Raw genomic sequence first — 18,414 nt, forward strand, 5'->3', positions numbered from 1 at the left:
TCCTCCTCTCTTCCAGCCAGATCTCTGTCTCCTGCCCTCTCTGTACACTGTACCCCTCTCTCCTCCTCTCTTCTGGCCAGCTCTCTCTCTCCTGCCCTCACCCTGTACACTGTACCCCTCTCTCCTCCTCTCTTCTGGCTAGCTCTCTCTCTCCTGCCCTCACCCTGTACACTGTACCCCTCTCTCCTCCTCTCTTCTGGCCAGCTCTCTCTCCTGCCCTCACCCTGTACACTGTACCCCTCTCTCCTCCTCTCTTCCAGCCAGATCTCTGTCTCCTGCCCTCTCTCTGTACACTGTACCCCTCTCTCCTCCTCTCTTCCTGCCAGATCTCTGTCTCCTGCCCTCTCTCTGTACACTGTACCCCTCTCTCCTCCTCTCTTCCTGCCAGATCTCTGTCTCCTGCCCTCTCTCTGTACACTGTACCCCTCTCTCCTCCTCTCTTCCTGCCAGATCTCTGTCTCCTGCCCTCTCTCTGTACACTGTACCCCTCTCTCCTCCTCTCTTCTGGCCAGCTCTCTCTCTCCTGCCCTCACCCTGAACACTGTACCCCTCTCTCCTCCTCTCTTCTGGCCAGCTCTCTCTCTCCTGCCCTCTCTCTGTACACTGTACCCCTCTCTCCTCCTCTCTTCCTGCCAGATCTCCGTCTCCTGCCCTCTCTCTGTACACTGTACCCCTCTCTCCTCCTCTCTTCCTGCCAGATCTGTCTCCTCCCCTCTCCCTCTCTCTTCCGGTACACTGTACCCCTCTCTCCTCCTCTCTCTGGCTAGCTCTGTCTCCTGCCCTCACCCTGTACACTGTACCCCTCTCTCCTCCTCTCTTCTGGCCAGCTCTCTCTCTCCTGCCCTCACCCTGTACACTGTACCCCTTTCTCCTCCTCTCTTCTGGCTAGTTCTGTCTCCTGCCCTCACCCTGTACACTGTACCCCTCTCTCCTCCTCTCTTCTGGCCAGCTCTCTCTCTCCTGCCCTCACCCTGTACACTGTACCCCTCTCTCCTCCTCTCTTCTGGCCAGCTCTCTCTCTCCTGCCCTCTCTCTGTACACTGTACCCCTCTCTCCTCCTCTCTTCTGGCCAGCTCTCTCTCTCCTGCCCTCACCCTGTACACTGTACCCCTCTCTCCTCCTCTCTTCTGGCCAGCTCTCTCTCTCCTGCCCTCACCCTGTACACTGTACCCCTCTCTCCTCCTCTCTTCTGGCCAGCTCTCTCTCTCCTGCCCTCTCTCTGTACACTGTACCCCTCTCTCCTCCTCTCTTCCAGCCAGATCTCTGTCTCCTGCCCTCTCTCTGTACACTGTACCCCTCTCTCCTCCTCTCTTCCTGCCAGATCTGTCTCCTCCCCTCTCCCTCTCTCTTCCTGTACACTATACCCCTCTCTCCTCATCTCTTCCTGCCAGATCTCCGTCTCCTGCCCTCTCTCTGTACACTGTACCCCTCTCTCCTCCTCTCTTCCTGCCAGATCTGTCTCCTCCCCTCTCCCTCTCTCTTCCGGTACACTGTACCCCTCTCTCCTCCTCTCTCTGGCTAGCTCTGTCTCCTGCCCTCACCCTGTACACTGTACCCCTCTCTCCTCCTCTCTTCTGGCCAGCTCTCTCTCCTGCCCTCACCCTGTACACTGTACCCCTCTCTCCTCCTCTCTTCTGGCTAGCTCTCTCTCTCCTGCCCTCACCCTGTACACTGTACCCCTCTCTCCTCCTCTCTTCTGGCCAGCTCTCTCTCCTGCCCTCACCCTGTACACTGTACCCCTCTCTCCTCCTCTCTTCTGGCCAGCTCTCTCTCTCCTGCCCTCACCCTGTACACTGTACCCCTCTCTCCTCCTCTCTTCCTGCCAGATCTCTGTCTCCTGCCCTCTCTCTGTACACTGTACCCCTCTCTCCTCCTCTCTTCCTGCCAGATCTCTGTCTCCTGCCCTCTCTCTGTACACTGTACCCCTCTCTCCTCCTCTCTTCCTGCCAGATCTCTGTCTCCTGCCCTCTCTCTGTACACTGTACCCCTCTCTCCTCCTCTCTTCCAGCCAGATCTCTGTCTCCTGCCCTCTCTCTGTACACTGTACCCCTCTCTCCTCCTCTCTTCTGGCCAGCTCTCTCTCTCCTGCCCTCGCCCTGTACACTGTACCCCTCTCTCCTCTCTTCCTGCCCTCTCTCTCTCTCTGTACCCTATCCTGGACTTCTGTCTTCTCCCTCTTCTCTCTTCCTGCCCTCTCTCTCTCTCTATACCCTACCCTGGACTTCTGTCTTCTCCCTCTTCTCTCTTCCTGCCAGCTCTCCCTCTCTCTCTCCCCCCCGTACTTTGTGCCTCTTGGTGTTAATCTGTTCGGTCTCTCTTGCTCTCAGGCTGAACCATGAGAACGTGGTGGCGGCGAGGGAGGTGCCAGAGGGATTACAGAGACTGGCCACCAATGATCTGCCCCTGCTGGCCATGGAATACTGCCAAGGAGGCGACCTCCGCAAGGTCAGAGGTCAGAGGTCAGGGCTGGGGAGGTTGGAACAAGGTCAGAGATCCCCGAGACAACCTTAGTGAACCTCCAGGTCAGGGGGGAAGAGTAAAGAGCAAAGAGGGGACAGAGAGGAGGTCCTGTTCACAGTGGAGAGAGGAAACATTTGCTGAAGATGATTAAATTCTTAGGCTGTGAAGCTCACCCTCCCTTCTCCATCTTCCCTGTGCAGTACCTGAACACCCTGGAGAACTGCTGCGGCATGCAAGAGGGCTCCGTCCTGATCCTGTTGTCCGACATCTGTGCGTGAGCGGGCACAGCCGCCCTCCCTGCAGGCACAGACACTGGCACACAAAACGCGCCGGGTCTTTTGGAATTGGGAAAACTGGCAGTGAGCCTAAGCCCTGACCATGTAAACAGGAGCAGCCTGGCCTGTCCTGCAGTAGGATGCCTGTTGTAGAAATCCCAGTCAGTGTGCTCTCGCAGGGGAAGTGAGCGCAGGGATGTGGAAATGAGTATGCTTCTCTTCCTCTGGTGTAGGGTGTGGGACCCCGTACCAGGGCTCTCCCTGCTCCTACAGACACACCCTGGTGCTGACATCACCATGTGACGTTAACCAGAGTCGTGACTCTCCACCACCATCCTTGTGTGCCAAACCCCTTGATGTTTCCCACTCACTGCCACTCAGCTGCTGTTTCCTGTCCATTTCACTAGAACTGACCAGGAACCACTGCCGCAGTCCAGTCTGGTTAGAACATTTGGGGAAAAAACGTTCCTCCAGTTTTCCTACAACATTTCCACATGAATGTTAGGCATCTCCATGAGTGTCTGAGTCGGGCCCTGCACCAGATGCTGTTGTGTTGGTGTCTGCTCCTTTTTCTGCTCTGTGTTTTGCCGCCCATAATCACATACATGCTTCGCTCAGTGATGCACACCGATATGTACTCTGGCTCACACACCCTAATAGATACAATTAAGTCTGAGTTATAACTGTAATGTTGTTTTAATTGCTTCCTTCCTTCCAGCCTCTGCACTGCGCTATCTCCACAAGAACCGGATCATCCATCGTGACCTCAAACCTGAGAATATCGTCCTGCAGCAGGGGGAGAAGAGAGTGAGGCCTTGGTGCATCCTTGACACACTGCATACACACACACGCCTCCCCAAGACACTGTGCATACACACACAAACACACACACGCCTCCCCAAGACACTGTGCATACACACACACACACACACACACACACACACACACACACACACACACACACACACGCTTGCTTCCCCAAGACACTGTGCATACACACACACACACACCTCCCCAATACACTGTGCATACGCACACACACACGCCTCCCCAAGACACTGCGCATACACACACACACACACACACACGCAGGCATGTAGCTCCACACGCCACTGGCACACTCACACCCTACAGTTACACTCCTCACTCCTGACTGGCTAAATCTCATCTCGTCCACCAACACACTCTCTTTCTCTCATCATCTTTTAAAGCCCCGTAGAGCGTAGTGTGCTTGTATTTCCTCCCTCACGGTCCCTCTCTGCGTCTCTCAGCTGATCCACAAGATCATCGACCTGGGCTACGCCAAGGAGCTGGACCAGAGCAGCCTGTGCACGTCCTTCGTGGGCACGTTGCAGTACCTGGTGAGACCACACAGGAGGGGGGGCCTTGTACAGTTTTTCCTTCCCACCTGGGCTAGGGCCGGGGGAAGTGATTCATTTGCGACAGATAAGAAAAGGAAATTTGAGCCGTATTCTCTAGATTACCTCATGTGTTTTCTCTATATAACAGTGATTCAGCCTTCCCGATGAAAAACATATCATAGTTTTGCCCCATCTCTCATGCCTTCTGTCTTCCTCCCTCTCCGTGTCTCTCCACCCTGGATCCCAGGCCCCGGAGCTGCTGGAGCAGCAGAAGTACACAGTGACGGTGGATTACTGGAGCTTCGGCACGCTGGTGTTCGAGTGCATCACCGGGTTCCGCCCTTTCCTGCCCACCTGGCAGCCTGTGCCCTGGTAAAGACCCCTCACACACACACACACACACCTCCACCTTCCTAGATATTCCTGGGTACACCCTCCACATCGGCCCCTGGAAAAGCAGAATCAGGAAAAATCCATCTGTAGACTAACGGTTACAGCCAGTGCCTTCATACTCCGGAAATCTTGGATTTCCAAAGTTTTGCCTATTGGAACGTTGGAACGCGCGTTGCACGTTATGCGAACGGCAGAGGAGCTGGAGGTGGAAAAGTGTGCGAGACAGCCCCAGCGTGGGCAGGAGGTGCATTTCAGCGCCCGGAGCAGGTCTGCCCTGGGACGAAATCTCGTCTGAAGTGTCGGAATGCGTCTTCGGCAGCGTTACAGGAGCAGAAAAGTGCCGACTGCTCCGTGACGGAAGAGGACACTGCCGGAATATCGGGCTTTCGTGCCCCTGTCTGTGGGCAAACTGGAAGCACCCTTCTCCCAAGAATGGGGGGTTTTAATGAAAAGATTGCTTTACAGTATAAACAGCAGCGGCGTCTCTCTTCACAATTTGAAAATCATGCGTAACAAATCCTTGAGCCACATTAACAATGCCCTGTAAACCTCACTGTGTTGTATGAGTGCCGCCTGGCCTGCAGACCTGCCTATATTGAAACACTGCAGTAGCTGAAGGCAAGAGACACTTCGTATGGATCTATGGGTTCTGATCACCAGGTACAAGAACGACAAAGAAAAGAGGCTCCAAGAGGTTGTTATTGCATTTTCTGTTTATTTTCCTGATCTACTCAGAAATAGCTGTTTCTGAGGCATGGAACACTCAGAGGAATGGAAAACTAAGACTTATACAACAGCCTGAGCCTCTTGGAGGATTTAGGAAATGGTGCGTCATTTCGGAGAATACGAAAGAGCGATCACAGAGATGTCCCAGGACAGCGCCAGGGCATCGTGTTAAACAAATAGAGAGTCAGTACAGCCCCGAGTGACGCCAAGTGCCCTCCGATGGCCATCAGCTGAGTCTGTCCATCGTCACTCTGGCCCTGCGCTGGAAAGCCATGGGAGAGAACGGTCAAGGGGGGCTTTAGGGTTGGTTGTGTGCCGAGTGCGTGGTGTGATAACGAGAAGGGGAGCTGGGTTCGTTTTTAATGGAGGCGCTCCAGCACGGAGGAGGCAGGGTGCCAATCTCACAGTGACCACAGCCTCGCTCTCCATTCGGTCTGTTTCCCAGAAAAGCCTGGGTGGCTCCTGGCATTCCCCAGCCATGCAGGGTGCCCAGTGTGAGGGTGAGGCCCGGTTCTGATTACGATGTTTTCTTGCCTTTTTGGTCTCCGCTCTGGGGGAGGGAAGGAGTGGGAGATATCAGACAGGCGCAGATTTTTCCTTTGTCGTCAGCGTTGATCCTAGAGCGCGGGGAGTCACTTCTCTTTTTTCCCTTGTCTCTCTCTCTGTCTGCTGTCTTCGGGCACACCCTGGCACTCCCATGCCCCGCTTTCCTGGTGCCTCTCTGCCCGTGCTCCCCTCTTTCCTTTCCTCCCTCTCCCACTCGACCCCACTGCCCCTTGGTCTTCCTGTTCCTCTTCCTCGTTCTCTACGCCCACCATTGTCCCTCGTCCCCTTCCCTGTCTTTCTCCTCCTTTCCTCATCCCCCCTTCTCTCTCCATTGGTCCCCTTCTGTCTTGCTCCTCTCTCTCCCAGGCACACCAAGCTGAAGCAGAAGCACGAGGATGACATCGTGGTGTACGAGGACCTGTCTGGAGAGGTGAAGTTCTCCAAGCACCTGCCCCAGCCAAACAATCTCAACCGGTGAGCCTCGCACTGGGCACCAGGGGGCAGCAGAGCACCCTGCTGTGGCTGTTCCTGGCTCCTAGTCTAGGTGTACAGACTACATGGGAGTTGTAGTCTCGTCTTGTAGTTGTGGAGACTACTGTGCTTTGCCTGCTCTGTTGATATATACATTGTAGCATGTGATCGTGCGTTTTGTTTCGTGAGCAGCTTGCAATGAAAGAAAGCGCTGTTATATTGTAGTTTGATGGAGTTGAGGTTTTTTTTGGCTGCTGAGTGACGCGTTTCCTGTGTCCAGGCTGCTGTCGGAGAAGCTGGAGCGCTGGCTGCAGCTGATGTTGAAGTGGAACCCCCGCGAGAGAGGCAGCGACCCCCAGTACGGACCCCACGGCTGCTTCAGGGCACTGGACGACATCCTGGACCTCAAGGTCAGAGAAGAACTGAGGGCCAGGGGCACAGACAGACAAGGGCACTGCGCCATTCAGTGACAGAGGCACTGAGACACTGAGGGTCAGAGGCACTCAGTGACAGAGGCAGTGAGACAGCGAGGGTCAGAGGCACTCAGTGACAGAGGCAGTGAGACAGCGAGGGTCAGAGGCACTCAGTGACAGAGGCAGTGAGACAGCGAGGGTCAGAGGCACAGAGTTACAGAGGCAGTGAGACAGCGAGGGTCAGAGGCACTCAGTTACAGAGGCAGTGAGACAGCGAGGGTCAGAGGCACTCAGTTACAGAGGGCCAGAGGCACTCAGTTACAGAGGGCCAGAGGCACTCAGTTACAGAGGGCCAGAGGCACTCAGTTACAGAGGGCCAGAGGCACTCAGTTACAGAGGGCCAGAGGCACTCAGTTACAGAGGGCCAGAGGCACTCAGTTACAGAGGGCCAGAGGCACTCAGTTACAGAGGGCCAGAGGCACTCAGTTACAGAGGGCCAGAGGCACTCAGTTACAGAGGGCCAGAGGCACTCAGTTACAGAGGGCCAGAGGCACTCAGTTACAGAGGGCCAGAGGCACTCAGTTACAGAGGGCCAGAGGCACTCAGTTACAGAGGGCCAGAGGCACTCAGTTACAGAGGGCCAGAGGCACTCAGTTACAGAGGGCCAGAGGCACTCAGTTACAGAGGGCCAGAGGCACTCAGTTACAGAGGGCCAGAGGCACTCAGTTACAGAGGGCCAGAGGCACTCAGTTACAGAGGGCCAGAGGCACTCAGTTACAGAGGGCCAGAGGCACTCAGTTACAGAGGGCCAGAGGCACTCAGTTACAGAGGGCCAGAGGCACTCAGTTACAGAGGGCCAGAGGCACTCAGTTACAGAGGGCCAGAGGCACTCAGTTACAGAGGGCCAGAGGCACTCAGTTACAGAGGGCCAGAGGCACTCAGTTACAGAGGGCCAGAGGCACTCAGTTACAGAGGGCCAGAGGCACTCAGTTACAGAGGGCCAGAGGCACTCAGTTACAGAGGGCCAGAGGCACTCAGTTACAGAGGGCCAGAGGCACTCAGTTACAGAGGGCCAGAGGCACTCAGTTACAGAGGGCCAGAGGCACTCAGTTACAGAGGGCCAGAGGCACTCAGTTACAGAGGGCCAGAGGCACTCAGTTACAGAGGGCCAGAGGCACTCAGTTACAGAGGGCCAGAGGCACTCAGTTACAGAGGGCCAGAGGCACTCAGTTACAGAGGGCCAGAGGCACTCAGTTACAGAGGGCCAGAGGCACTCAGTTACAGAGGGCCAGAGGCACTCAGTTACAGAGGGCCAGAGGCACTCAGTTACAGAGGGCCAGAGGCACTCAGTTACAGAGGGCCAGAGGCACTCAGTTACAGAGGGCCAGAGGCACTCAGTTACAGAGGGCCAGAGGCACTCAGTTACAGAGGGCCAGAGGCACTCAGTTACAGAGGGCCAGAGGCACTCAGTTACAGAGGGCCAGAGGCACTCAGTTACAGAGGGCCAGAGGCACTCAGTTACAGAGGGCCAGAGGCACTCAGTTACAGAGGGCCAGAGGCACTCAGTTACAGAGGGCCAGAGGCACTCAGTTACAGAGGGCCAGAGGCACTCAGTTACAGAGGGCCAGAGGCACTCAGTTACAGAGGGCCAGAGGCACTCAGTTACAGAGGGCCAGAGGCACTCAGTTACAGAGGGCCAGAGGCACTCAGTTACAGAGGGCCAGAGGCACTCAGTTACAGAGGGCCAGAGGCACTCAGTTACAGAGGGCCAGAGGCACTCAGTTACAGAGGGCCAGAGGCACTCAGTTACAGAGGGCCAGAGGCACTCAGTTACAGAGGGCCAGAGGCACTCAGTTACAGAGGGCCAGAGGCACTCAGTTACAGAGGGCCAGAGGCACTCAGTTACAGAGGGCCAGAGGCACTCAGTTACAGAGGGCCAGAGGCACTCAGTTACAGAGGGCCAGAGGCACTCAGTTACAGAGGGCCAGAGGCACTCAGTTACAGAGGGCCAGAGGCACTCAGTTACAGAGGGCCAGAGGCACTCAGTTACAGAGGGCCAGAGGCACTCAGTTACAGAGGGCCAGAGGCACTCAGTTACAGAGGGCCAGAGGCACTCAGTTACAGAGGGCCAGAGGCACTCAGTTACAGAGGGCCAGAGGCACTCAGTTACAGAGGGCCAGAGGCACTCAGTTACAGAGGGCCAGAGGCACTCAGTTACAGAGGGCCAGAGGCACTCAGTTACAGAGGGCCAGAGGCACTCAGTTACAGAGGGCCAGAGGCACTCAGTTACAGAGGGCCAGAGGCACTCAGTTACAGAGGGCCAGAGGCACTCAGTTACAGAGGGCCAGAGGCACTCAGTTACAGAGGGCCAGAGGCACTCAGTTACAGAGGGCCAGAGGCACTCAGTTACAGAGGGCCAGAGGCACTCAGTTACAGAGGGCCAGAGGCACTCAGTTACAGAGGGCCAGAGGCACTCAGTTACAGAGGGCCAGAGGCACTCAGTTACAGAGGGCCAGAGGCACTCAGTTAATGAGGGCCAGAGGCACTCAGTGACAGAGGCAGTGAGACAGCGAGGGCCAGAGGCACTCAGTGACAGAGGCAGTGAGACAGTGAGGGCCAGAGGCACTAAGACACTGTGGGCCAGAGGCACTGAGACACTGTGGGCCAGAGGCCCTCAGTGACAGAGGCAGTGAGACAGCGAGGGTCAGAGGCCCTCAGTGACAGAGGCAGTGAGACAGCGAGGGTCAGAGGCACTGAGACACTGAGGGCCAGAGGCACTCAGTGACAGAGGCAGTGAGACAGCGAGGGTCAGAGGCCCTCAGTGACAGAGGCAGTGAGACAGCGAGGGTCAGAGGCCCTCAGTGACAGAGGCAGTGAGACAGCGAGGGTCAGAGCCCCTCAGTGACAGAGGCAGTGAGACAGCGAGGGTCAGAGGCACTCAGTGACAGAGGCAGTGAGACAGCGAGGGTCAGAGGCACTGAGACACTGAGGGCCAGAGGCACTCTGACAGAGGCAGTGAGACAGCGAGGGCCAGAGGCACTCTGACAGAGGCAGTGAGACAGCGAGGGTCAGAGGCACTGAGACACTGAGGGCCAGAGGCACTCAGTTACAGAGGCAGTGATAGGGCCTAAGGCATTATCTTCCCTATCTCTCCCCTTCCTTCTCCCTGTCTCTGCTTCTCTCTGAAGGTACAGAAAGGTTACTTTGTTGTTGACAAAACTGTTATGAAGGAGATGAGTACGGTGGGTAATAAATACACAATCTTCTTCTCTCTGTCCATCCTTCTCTCTCTCCAGCTGGTCCATGTGCTGAACATGGTGACTGCCGAGATCTTGACCTATCCGGTGCAGAGCGACGAGGGCGTGGCCTCCCTGCAGGAGCGAATCGCCATTGACACCAAGATTGAGGTGGCCAACCAGGAGCTGCTGCTGGAGGCGGGGATGACGCTGGACTCCCAGAAAGAGGCGACGCAGTGTGCTGTGGATTACAGAGTGAGGGCAAAACAGGGCAGGGGAGAGAGACAGGGGGCGGGGCCGTGTGCAAGAGGGCAAGGTAGTGAGAGAATGAGGATAGGTCAGCAAGATATAGTGGGTGGGGCAATGAGGTACAGAGGGTGGGGCAGTGTGAAAGAGGGCGTGGCAGCAAGACAGAGAGAGAAAGGTAGGGAGCGGAGCTGAGTGTCGACATGCCTTCATTGTTAGTAAGACAAGATTTCCCCTGATGTGAAAGAAATGATTGTTTTGATGAATCATTATATTTCTTTGGAGATGAATATGGGTGCTTACAAACCATATGCTGGAAACTCTGGACACGTGTTAGTATCCTTACCAACAAGAAGACCATTGGAACAGTTATTCGGTGTTAATGGACTATTTGGGACAATTAGGCTGAACTGACAAAGCTTAAACAAACCTCACTCACTTATTTCACTACTCTTATTTCTCTGTGGGGACATTCAGAAAACAGCAGTCAGACTAGTACAAGTGCATGTCTTAAATTTAAAGTGGACGTTATATTGTCTGCCCTGCGTGTCTGTGGTTTAAGGGCAATTGTAAAACCCTTAGAGGGGTACAGAGCATGACAGATGGGGAAGGGAGGGAGAAGGGTTTCTACTGGCGTATTTCTAGCACAGACAGATTACAGGTGTAAGAACATTTTACAAGTAAGATATTTTCTGTTGATTCAAAATCTGCAAAATGAATGTGCCAAGAAATACGTTATTCATAATACAGAGGCCATGTAATTAAAGGAAAGCTCAAATGCAGGGAAACAGAGAGACTTGACTGAACTAATGGCCGCTGCACTAGATCACCGCAGCAGTGTTGGCGATGCAAGCCAGTGATGGCCGGTCATCATAGTCTAACCCCTGTGTGTCCCGGCCAGCTGATTGACGGGCGGCGCACAGACACGCCGCTGGTCTTCCTGTTCGACCGGAGCCGCGGCAGCTACGAGCCCCAGTTCACTCCCCGGCCGCTGCCTGACAACATCGCCTTCGTCCGTGAGTACCACCGCTGAGCGCGCTGAGAGCACGCGAGAGCTGCCTAGAGCTGCCCAGAGCTGCTCTGCAGGGTTGCTCTGGTGACAGGGGAGCCGATGTGAGCTAGCCCAAGCTTCTTCACTCCTGAATAGCTTGACTGAGCTTCCTTAAGAGTCACCTGATGATAGAGGAGTTACAGATTAGCTCTCTAGCCTTTCTTCCTGTATGCTTTCTCTGACTGTCTGTGTGCCTTTCTTTCCCTCCCTCTTCCTCCCTCCCTCTCTCTGTGCGTCAGGGTGTCTCTGCATGCCCTGCCTGTGCTTGTCTCCTCTCTTTCTTTCTGCCCTACCCTGTTTGTCTACCTAGTGTACGTCTGAACCCTTTCTGCATGTTTAGGTGGTCTGTGTGTCTGTGCCTCCTGTCTGACCTGTGTGTTTGCTGTGCGTATCTGTGCCCGTGTGTCTGCCCTGCGCGTCAGCCACGTGTGTCTGTCAGTCCTGTCTCTCTGCCTGACTCCCCTGTGTCTGTCCTCAGAGAAGGACCCGAAGCGGGTGCTGGCATACAGCCCCCTGCGGCGCACCTGGGGCCAGGCCTGGCACTGCATCCGCATGCTGAAGGAGGACTGGCAGCGACTGCAGCAGGGGCAGAAGGCTGCTCTGTAAGGCCCTATACACACTCCTATCTCCCTTTCTGTGTCAGCTTTAGATAGAAAGGCTTTAATGGCATGTCTCTAGAGAATTACAGGTGTGCATGTACCATGAATTAAACACATGCACCATATATTACACATGTACTGTAAATACATGCTGGACATTTTGAACACGGATACTGCATATTTAACACTTCTACTACCTATGACAGTGGTGTACTGTATATGAATCATGTTCACCATATGAAACGTACACCACATATTCAACTTGTGCAGTGTGTATTAAACATGTGTCCTGCATGTTAAGCACCTGCATTACCCAGGCATGCTGTACGTGAAAGGGGAACCGCAGTCCCAATTTCTCAGACGTTTTTAATTCTCTGTAACAAAAACAATTCATTGACATTGTAGAACATTTTTACAAATTCCGAATTAAGCATGAAATTGTGAAGTTTGTGGAAGTACTGTAAGTCGCCAGGCTGTTGCAAACCCCTGGCCTCACCATGAGCAAGAGTTCGAGTTCCCTGGAGCTGTGACGCGAAGTGGCCCTTCCTGCTCACTAGTCACTGTACTCACTAATGCGACACATGAGCAAATTGGTACAGGTCGTGCAGCCGACATTTCACTGCAGAAATGTTCCAAAGTAATCTGCATACACAGTTAACAATTAAGTAGAATTTGTCGGCAAAGCTGTCTCGAAGTTGAGTGCTATTATTTCTGTTGGATTACAAAGAAATGGATTCACAAGCCGGCTTGTTTACAATGTCATAGGGCCGCTTCACATCACTGGAAGCCTTGTTGCCTTGTTCTGAATTGCAGAACATCTGGTTTGTCGTCTGGTTTGTAATGTAAATTGGAGGTTTTACAAGTTACTGTGATCCTTTTGCTTTTATTGTGGTGAGACGTGCACTCGTCAATCTCATCAGTCTTTCATCCCTCATCAGTTCTTTGATGTGACTGAGTGATTCGTCAGGTCCTTGAGTGATTCTTTCTAACCCCGACGTGTGAAAATAGTGTTGCAGTTCCCCTGTAAGCACGTGCCTAAATCATGCGCTCCCTTTGCTTCCTCTCTCTTTCCCCTCGCCTGCCCTGACCTCTGACCCCCTCCCCCCAGCATGAGCCTGCTGCGCCACAACGGCACGCTGTCCAAGCAGAAGAACGAGATGATCTCGATGCACCAGCGGCTGCGCGCCAAGCTGGAGTTCTTCAAGACCAGCCTGCACATCGACATCGACAAGTACCAGGAGCAGCGGGGCAGCGGGATCGGTGCGGAGATTGTGGTGGGGGAGCGAGGGAGGGAGTGGGAGAGGAGGACAGGGGAGCGGGGACAGCGCAGAGGACAGGGAGGTTTTTGATCATGTACCCTCCACATCTGGGCTCAGCTCCTGTGCTGCATGGGGAGAATGAGCGTCCCCGGTCCGCCCACCTGAGTCTTTTAAGGCCTTGTGGGAGAGTTAGGCTGCAGCTGCAGCACTTCCCTGCAGGCGCCCGGCAGACCACAAGAGCCGCTGTTCACTGGAAGGTCTAGAAAGCCCTGTCCTCCTGGTGGCCGTCCTGCACCCGCAGCCCTCACAGTGGTGCCCTGCCCTGCCCTTTTGGGATCTGGGTCTGTGGTCTGGAGAAACATGACTGATTTCAATCTCTCAATCCCCTGCAGCCTCGGAGAAGATGATGCTGGCCTGGAAGGTGATGGAGCAGACAGCGCTGAGCTGCGGGCAGGTCAGCATGTTTTAACTGCTTACCTGCATGTTTAACATGCTTAACCGGGCGACGTGCTCGTCCGGCGAGCGTGCATCTTGCACTGCAGTATCCAAACTGGGGGGTCGCCAGGCAGGGCACCGCGAGAATAGAGTTGACACACCAGTGCTGCTCTTTCACCTGCTCCATCCTCGACTTTCACAGCTGTTGGGCTTGAAGGCTTTAGAATGAGCCAGGTTACCAGGACAGGCACCAGATGTACTCCTTCATGCCCTGCCTGGTGATAATTTTACTTAGTCCCTTTTGTGCTAAAAAAAAAGATCAAACAATCAAAGCTACACAAAAGAACATGGACAAAAAAGATGAGAAAGTTGATCAAACTAAAATGAAATCGTAAGATTGCAATTTGGAGCTGATGTGTTTTAAGATGTGAACTAAAAGCATCCTAAGTATCCTAAGATTGCCCACACCAAGGTTAGTGGTATTGACTGCAGAGACCTACAGTATATAGCACACTGAGTCTCTCTCTCTGTGCCTCACAGGCAGAGGAAGTCCAGCAACTCGACGAGCAGATGATGTCACTGCAGACCGACATTGTGGACCTACAGAGACAGCCTTGGAGATATGTGGAGGCTCTAGACACTCTGTGAGTAAGAGGCAGTTGTGGGGGAAACAGGGAGGAGAGTGGCTCTCGCAAAGACGTCACTGAGAGAAAGTGAGGCAGATGGGAAGAGCAGAGAAACACAGTGAGGGGTATCAGAGAAGGGTGCACAGAAGGAGCTCTATACAACTTTTTATAATCAGAATTTTAAGTTGACACTTATTAGCTTTGTAATAACCCCCGTCTTTGAATGAACAGCTCTGTGAGTCACATCTGGGCAGGCACCTAGAAACCCTGCAAGTGCAAACAGGGGAGAATGAGGGGGTGTTGGTAGAGTTCTCCCACCCACTCCCCCGAGCCTTGAGCCAGTCCTCTTTCAACACATTGCAGGCAGCACCGTTTCTGTTGTATGTTTCTGTTAATGTGATTTTGTTGTAAATGTTGTGTTAATTGTATCTGCTTTGGCAGCACTGTATTTCATAAATCCTGCTAGTACAGCTCCTTGGATTTGAATGTGAATAATTCAAGGTGGAAGACATGCAGGGGGCCATCAGCAGCCACACCACATCACAGGGTTTTTTAGATTGTTTCATTTCCTCCTGCTCGTCTCCCCTCTCATCCTCTCTCTCCCCACCTCTTCTGGATTTCTGCGCGCCGCCTCGTGTCACATGAAGGGAAGGGAAGGCCATGGAACTGTACCGCAAGCTCAGGGAGAAGCCCAGAGGTGAGACACAAGAATTCAAGAATTGTCTGTGTCTGAGAGAGTGACCCTGTCTCATTCTCTCTCCCCTGTCTCTGTGTCTGAGAGAGTGACCCTGTCCCATTCTCTCTCCCCTGTCTCTGTGCGTTTGAGAGTGACCCTGTCTCATTCTCTCTCCCCTGTCTCTGTGTCTGAGAGAGTGACCCTGTCTCATTCTCTCTCCCCTGTCTCTGTGTCTGAGAGAGTGACCCTGTCACATTCTCTCTCCCCTGTCTCTGTGTTTGAGAGTGACCCTGTCTCATTCTCTCCCCTGTCTCTATGTCTGAGAGAGTGACCCTGTCCCATTCTCTCTCCCCTGTCTCTGCGCGTTTGAGATTGACCCTGTCTCATTCTCTCTCTCCCCTGTCTCTGTGTCTGAGAGAGTGACCCTGTCCCATTCTCTCTCCCCTGTCTCTGTGCGTTTGAGATTGACCCTGTCTCATTCTCTCTCTCCCCTGTCTCTGTGCCTGAGAGAGTGACCCTGTCACATTCTCTCTCCCCTGTCTCTGTGTCTGAGAGAGTGACCCTGTCCCATTCTCTCTCCCCTGTCTCTGTGTCTGAGAGAGTGACCCTGTCTCATTCTCTCTCCCCTGTCTCTGTGTCTGAGAGAGTGACCCTGTCTCATTCTCTCTCCCCTGTCTCTGTCTGTGAGAGTGACCCTGTCCCATTCTCTCTCCCCTGTCTCTGTCTGTGAGAGTGACCCTGTCACATTCTCTCTCCCCTGTCTCTGTGTCTGAGAGAGTGACCCTGTCCCATTCTCTCTCCCCTGTCTCTGTGTCTGAGAGAGTGACCCTGTCCCATTCTCTCTCCCCTCTCTGTGTGTTTGAGAGTGACCCTGTCTCATTCTCTCTCCCCTCTCTGTGTCTGAGAGAGTGACCCTGTCTCATTCTCTCTCCCCTGTCTCTATGTCTGAGAGAGTGACCCTGTCACATTCTCTCTCCCCTGTCTCTGTGCGTTTGAGAGTGACCCTGTCCCATTCTCTCTCCCCTGTCTCTGTGCCTGTGAGAGTGACCCTGTCCCATTCTCTCTCCCCTGTCTCTGTGCCTGTGAGAGTGACCCTGTCACATTCTCTCTCCCCTGTCTCTGTGTCTGAGAGAGTGACCCTGTCCCATTCTCTCTCCCCTGTCTCTGTGTCTGAGAGAATGATCCTGTCCCATTCTCTCTCCCCTCTCTGTGTGTTTGAGAGTGACCCTGTCTCATTCTCTCTCCCCTGTCTCTGTGTCTGAGAGAGTGACCCTGTCTCATTCTCTCTCCCCTCTCTGTGTCTGAGAGAGTGACCCTGTCTCATTCTCTCTCCCCTGTCTCTGTGTCTGAGAGAGTGACCCTCTCACATTCAATTCAATTCAATTCAATTCAATTCAATGTGCTTTATTAGCATGACCGATGGGTACAATCAGTGTTGCCAAAGCAAATAAAAATAATAAAATTAACATAGAACAAAACAAAAAATAGAAGTAAAATAAAATCTACAGACATGTTACAGACATTTACAACAAAGACATAGTATACAATATTGACATATACTGTAGGCGGCTGGAGCATTATTGGGAGACAGACTCACTGTTCCTCCGGCTGTGACAGGAGATCACATACTGGGCTGCCAGATCAACTGAGTTCCCTCCTCCCTCTCCCAGTAGGATTGGGACCTGTTGTGGTTTTGGCAGGTGTGGGAACTCTGGGATTAGATTTCTGTATTTCGGGAAGAATGTTTCTCTAATCCCAGAGTATCTGTCACAGTGCAGTAGGAAGTGCACCTCTGTCTCGATTTCTCCCTGCTGGCAGTGGGAGCACAGCCTGTCCTCTCTGGGCAGCCAGGTCTGCCTGTGTCGCCCAGTTTCTATGGCCAGGTTGTGGTCACTGAGCCTGTACTTCGTCAGGGTCTGTTTCTGTTTGTTATTTTTTATTTTGGTCAAATATTCAGCTAGTGTGTATTGTCTGTTTAAGGTTCTGTAGCATTCCAGTTTATGTTGTGTTTGTGTGTGTGTGTCCCAGTGTGTGAGATATTGCTGTTTGATCTGTGCTGTGATGTGGTTGAGTCTGGGTTGTGGTGCTCTAGCAGTGCTGTCCTGAGGCTGGTTAGTGTTGGTGTGGCTCAGGTCGGTGAGCCTCAAGACCAGCTGGCTCAGGGGGCTCTGTTTTGGGCTCAGCTCTTGGCTCAGCAGGGCTTTGTGGTGGTAGGAATTTTGGTCACTGTTTTTTAGGTGTAGCCAATACTTTAATATTCTTTTCTGTATGTTTATCAATAGTGGGTACTGGCCTAATTCGGCCCTGCACACGTTGTTAGGAGTTTTTCTCTGCACACGGAGGATGATTCTACAGATCTCCATGTGCAGAGTTTCTGTGGGGTGTTTGTCCCATTGGGTGTAATCCTGGTCTGTGAGGGGACCCCACACTTCACTGCCGTATAGGGCAATGGGTTGGATTACACTTTCAAATATTTGGAGCCAGATTCTTGTTGGTGGGTTGATGTTGAAGAGCCTCCTTCTTATTGCGTAGAAAGCCTTGAGTGCCTTCTCCCTCAGTGCCTTCACTGCCAGGTCAAAACTCCCGGAAGAGCTGATGGTGAGACCGAGATATGTGTAGCTGGATGTGTGCTCCAATGTGTTGTTGTTCAGTGTGAATTTGTACCTGTTTCCCTGAGGTCTGGCTTTCTTCTGGAAAACCATAACTCTGGTCTTGTCCAGATTGACTGTCAGTGCCCAGGTCTGACAGTACTGCTCCAGCAGTGCCAGGTTCTGCTGCAGCCCCTGTTCTGTGGGCGACAGCAGGACCAGGTCATCTGCGTAGAGCAGGAACTTGATTTCTGTGTCGTGTAGTGTAAGACCAGGAGCTGCAGACTGCTCCAACATTCCTGCTAATTCATTGATATAGATATTGAACAGTGTTGGGCTCAGGCTGCAGCCCTGTCTCACCCCGCGGCCTTGGGTGAAGAATTTAGTCCTTTTGTTTCCAATTTTCACTGCACATTTGCTCTCTGAATACATTGATTTAATTATGTCGTACACTTTGCCCCCTATGCCACTTTGGAGTAGTTTATAAAACAATCTCTCATGCCAAATCGAGTCAAATGCTTTTTTGAAATCGACAAAGCAGGCAAAAAATTTTTCCTTTGTGTTTTTGGTGGACGTGTTTGTCTATCAGTGTGTGTAGGGTGTAAATGTGATCAGATGTGCGGTGATCTGGCAAGAAGCCAATCTGACTTTTACTCAGGACATTGTGTTCGGTAAGGAAGGCCAGTATTCGTGTATTTAGGATACTGCAGAATACCTTCCCCAGGTTACTGTTCACACAGATGCCCCGGTAGTTGTTGGGATCGAGTTTATCTCCACTCTTATAGATAGGCGTGATCAGTCCTTGGTTCCAGGCCTCGGGGAAACATCCAGCTGTCATGATGAGATTGAGGAGTTTGAGCAGGGCTTGTTGCAACTTTGGGCTGCTGTGTCTCAGCATCTCATTTATGACTCCATCATGGCCACAGGCTTTGCGTGGTCTGAGGGCCTGGAGTTTGTCCAGTAGCTCCTGCTCAGTGATTGGGGAGTCTAAGGGGTTTTGGTTGTCTTTGATAGCCAATTCCAAAATTTTGAGTTTTTCATAAATGGTGTTTT

At 53.0% G+C, this 18,414-nt stretch overlaps 1 protein-coding gene across 3 annotated transcripts in view; it reads left to right on the forward strand.

Annotated features, from left to right (window-relative positions):
- ikbkb (inhibitor of nuclear factor kappa B kinase subunit beta) overlaps positions 1-18,414 on the forward strand; it is a 41,511-nt gene that overhangs the window by 14,494 nt on the left and 8,603 nt on the right. For all 3 annotated transcript variants that reach the window (XM_088624557.1, XM_088624558.1, XM_088624559.1), the window contains 14 exons: positions 2,328-2,445; positions 2,661-2,730; positions 3,454-3,542; positions 4,007-4,096; positions 4,344-4,468; positions 6,128-6,235; positions 6,513-6,642; positions 9,942-10,136; positions 11,029-11,143; positions 11,657-11,780; positions 12,886-13,037; positions 13,429-13,490; positions 14,012-14,115; positions 14,745-14,794. In XM_088624557.1, coding sequence (XP_088480683.1) covers positions 2,328-2,445; positions 2,661-2,730; positions 3,454-3,542; positions 4,007-4,096; positions 4,344-4,468; positions 6,128-6,235; positions 6,513-6,642; positions 9,942-10,136; positions 11,029-11,143; positions 11,657-11,780; positions 12,886-13,037; positions 13,429-13,490; positions 14,012-14,115; positions 14,745-14,794 — 1,532 coding nt within the window. The remainder of the gene's footprint in view (positions 1-2,327; positions 2,446-2,660; positions 2,731-3,453; positions 3,543-4,006; positions 4,097-4,343; positions 4,469-6,127; positions 6,236-6,512; positions 6,643-9,941; positions 10,137-11,028; positions 11,144-11,656; positions 11,781-12,885; positions 13,038-13,428; positions 13,491-14,011; positions 14,116-14,744; positions 14,795-18,414) is intronic.

The sequence above is a fragment of the Lepisosteus platostomus genome, chromosome 3 (assembly GCF_059453375.1).
Source record: "Lepisosteus platostomus isolate fLepPlt1 chromosome 3, fLepPlt1.hap1, whole genome shotgun sequence".
NCBI classification, from domain to species: Eukaryota; Metazoa; Chordata; class Actinopteri; order Semionotiformes; family Lepisosteidae; genus Lepisosteus; species Lepisosteus platostomus.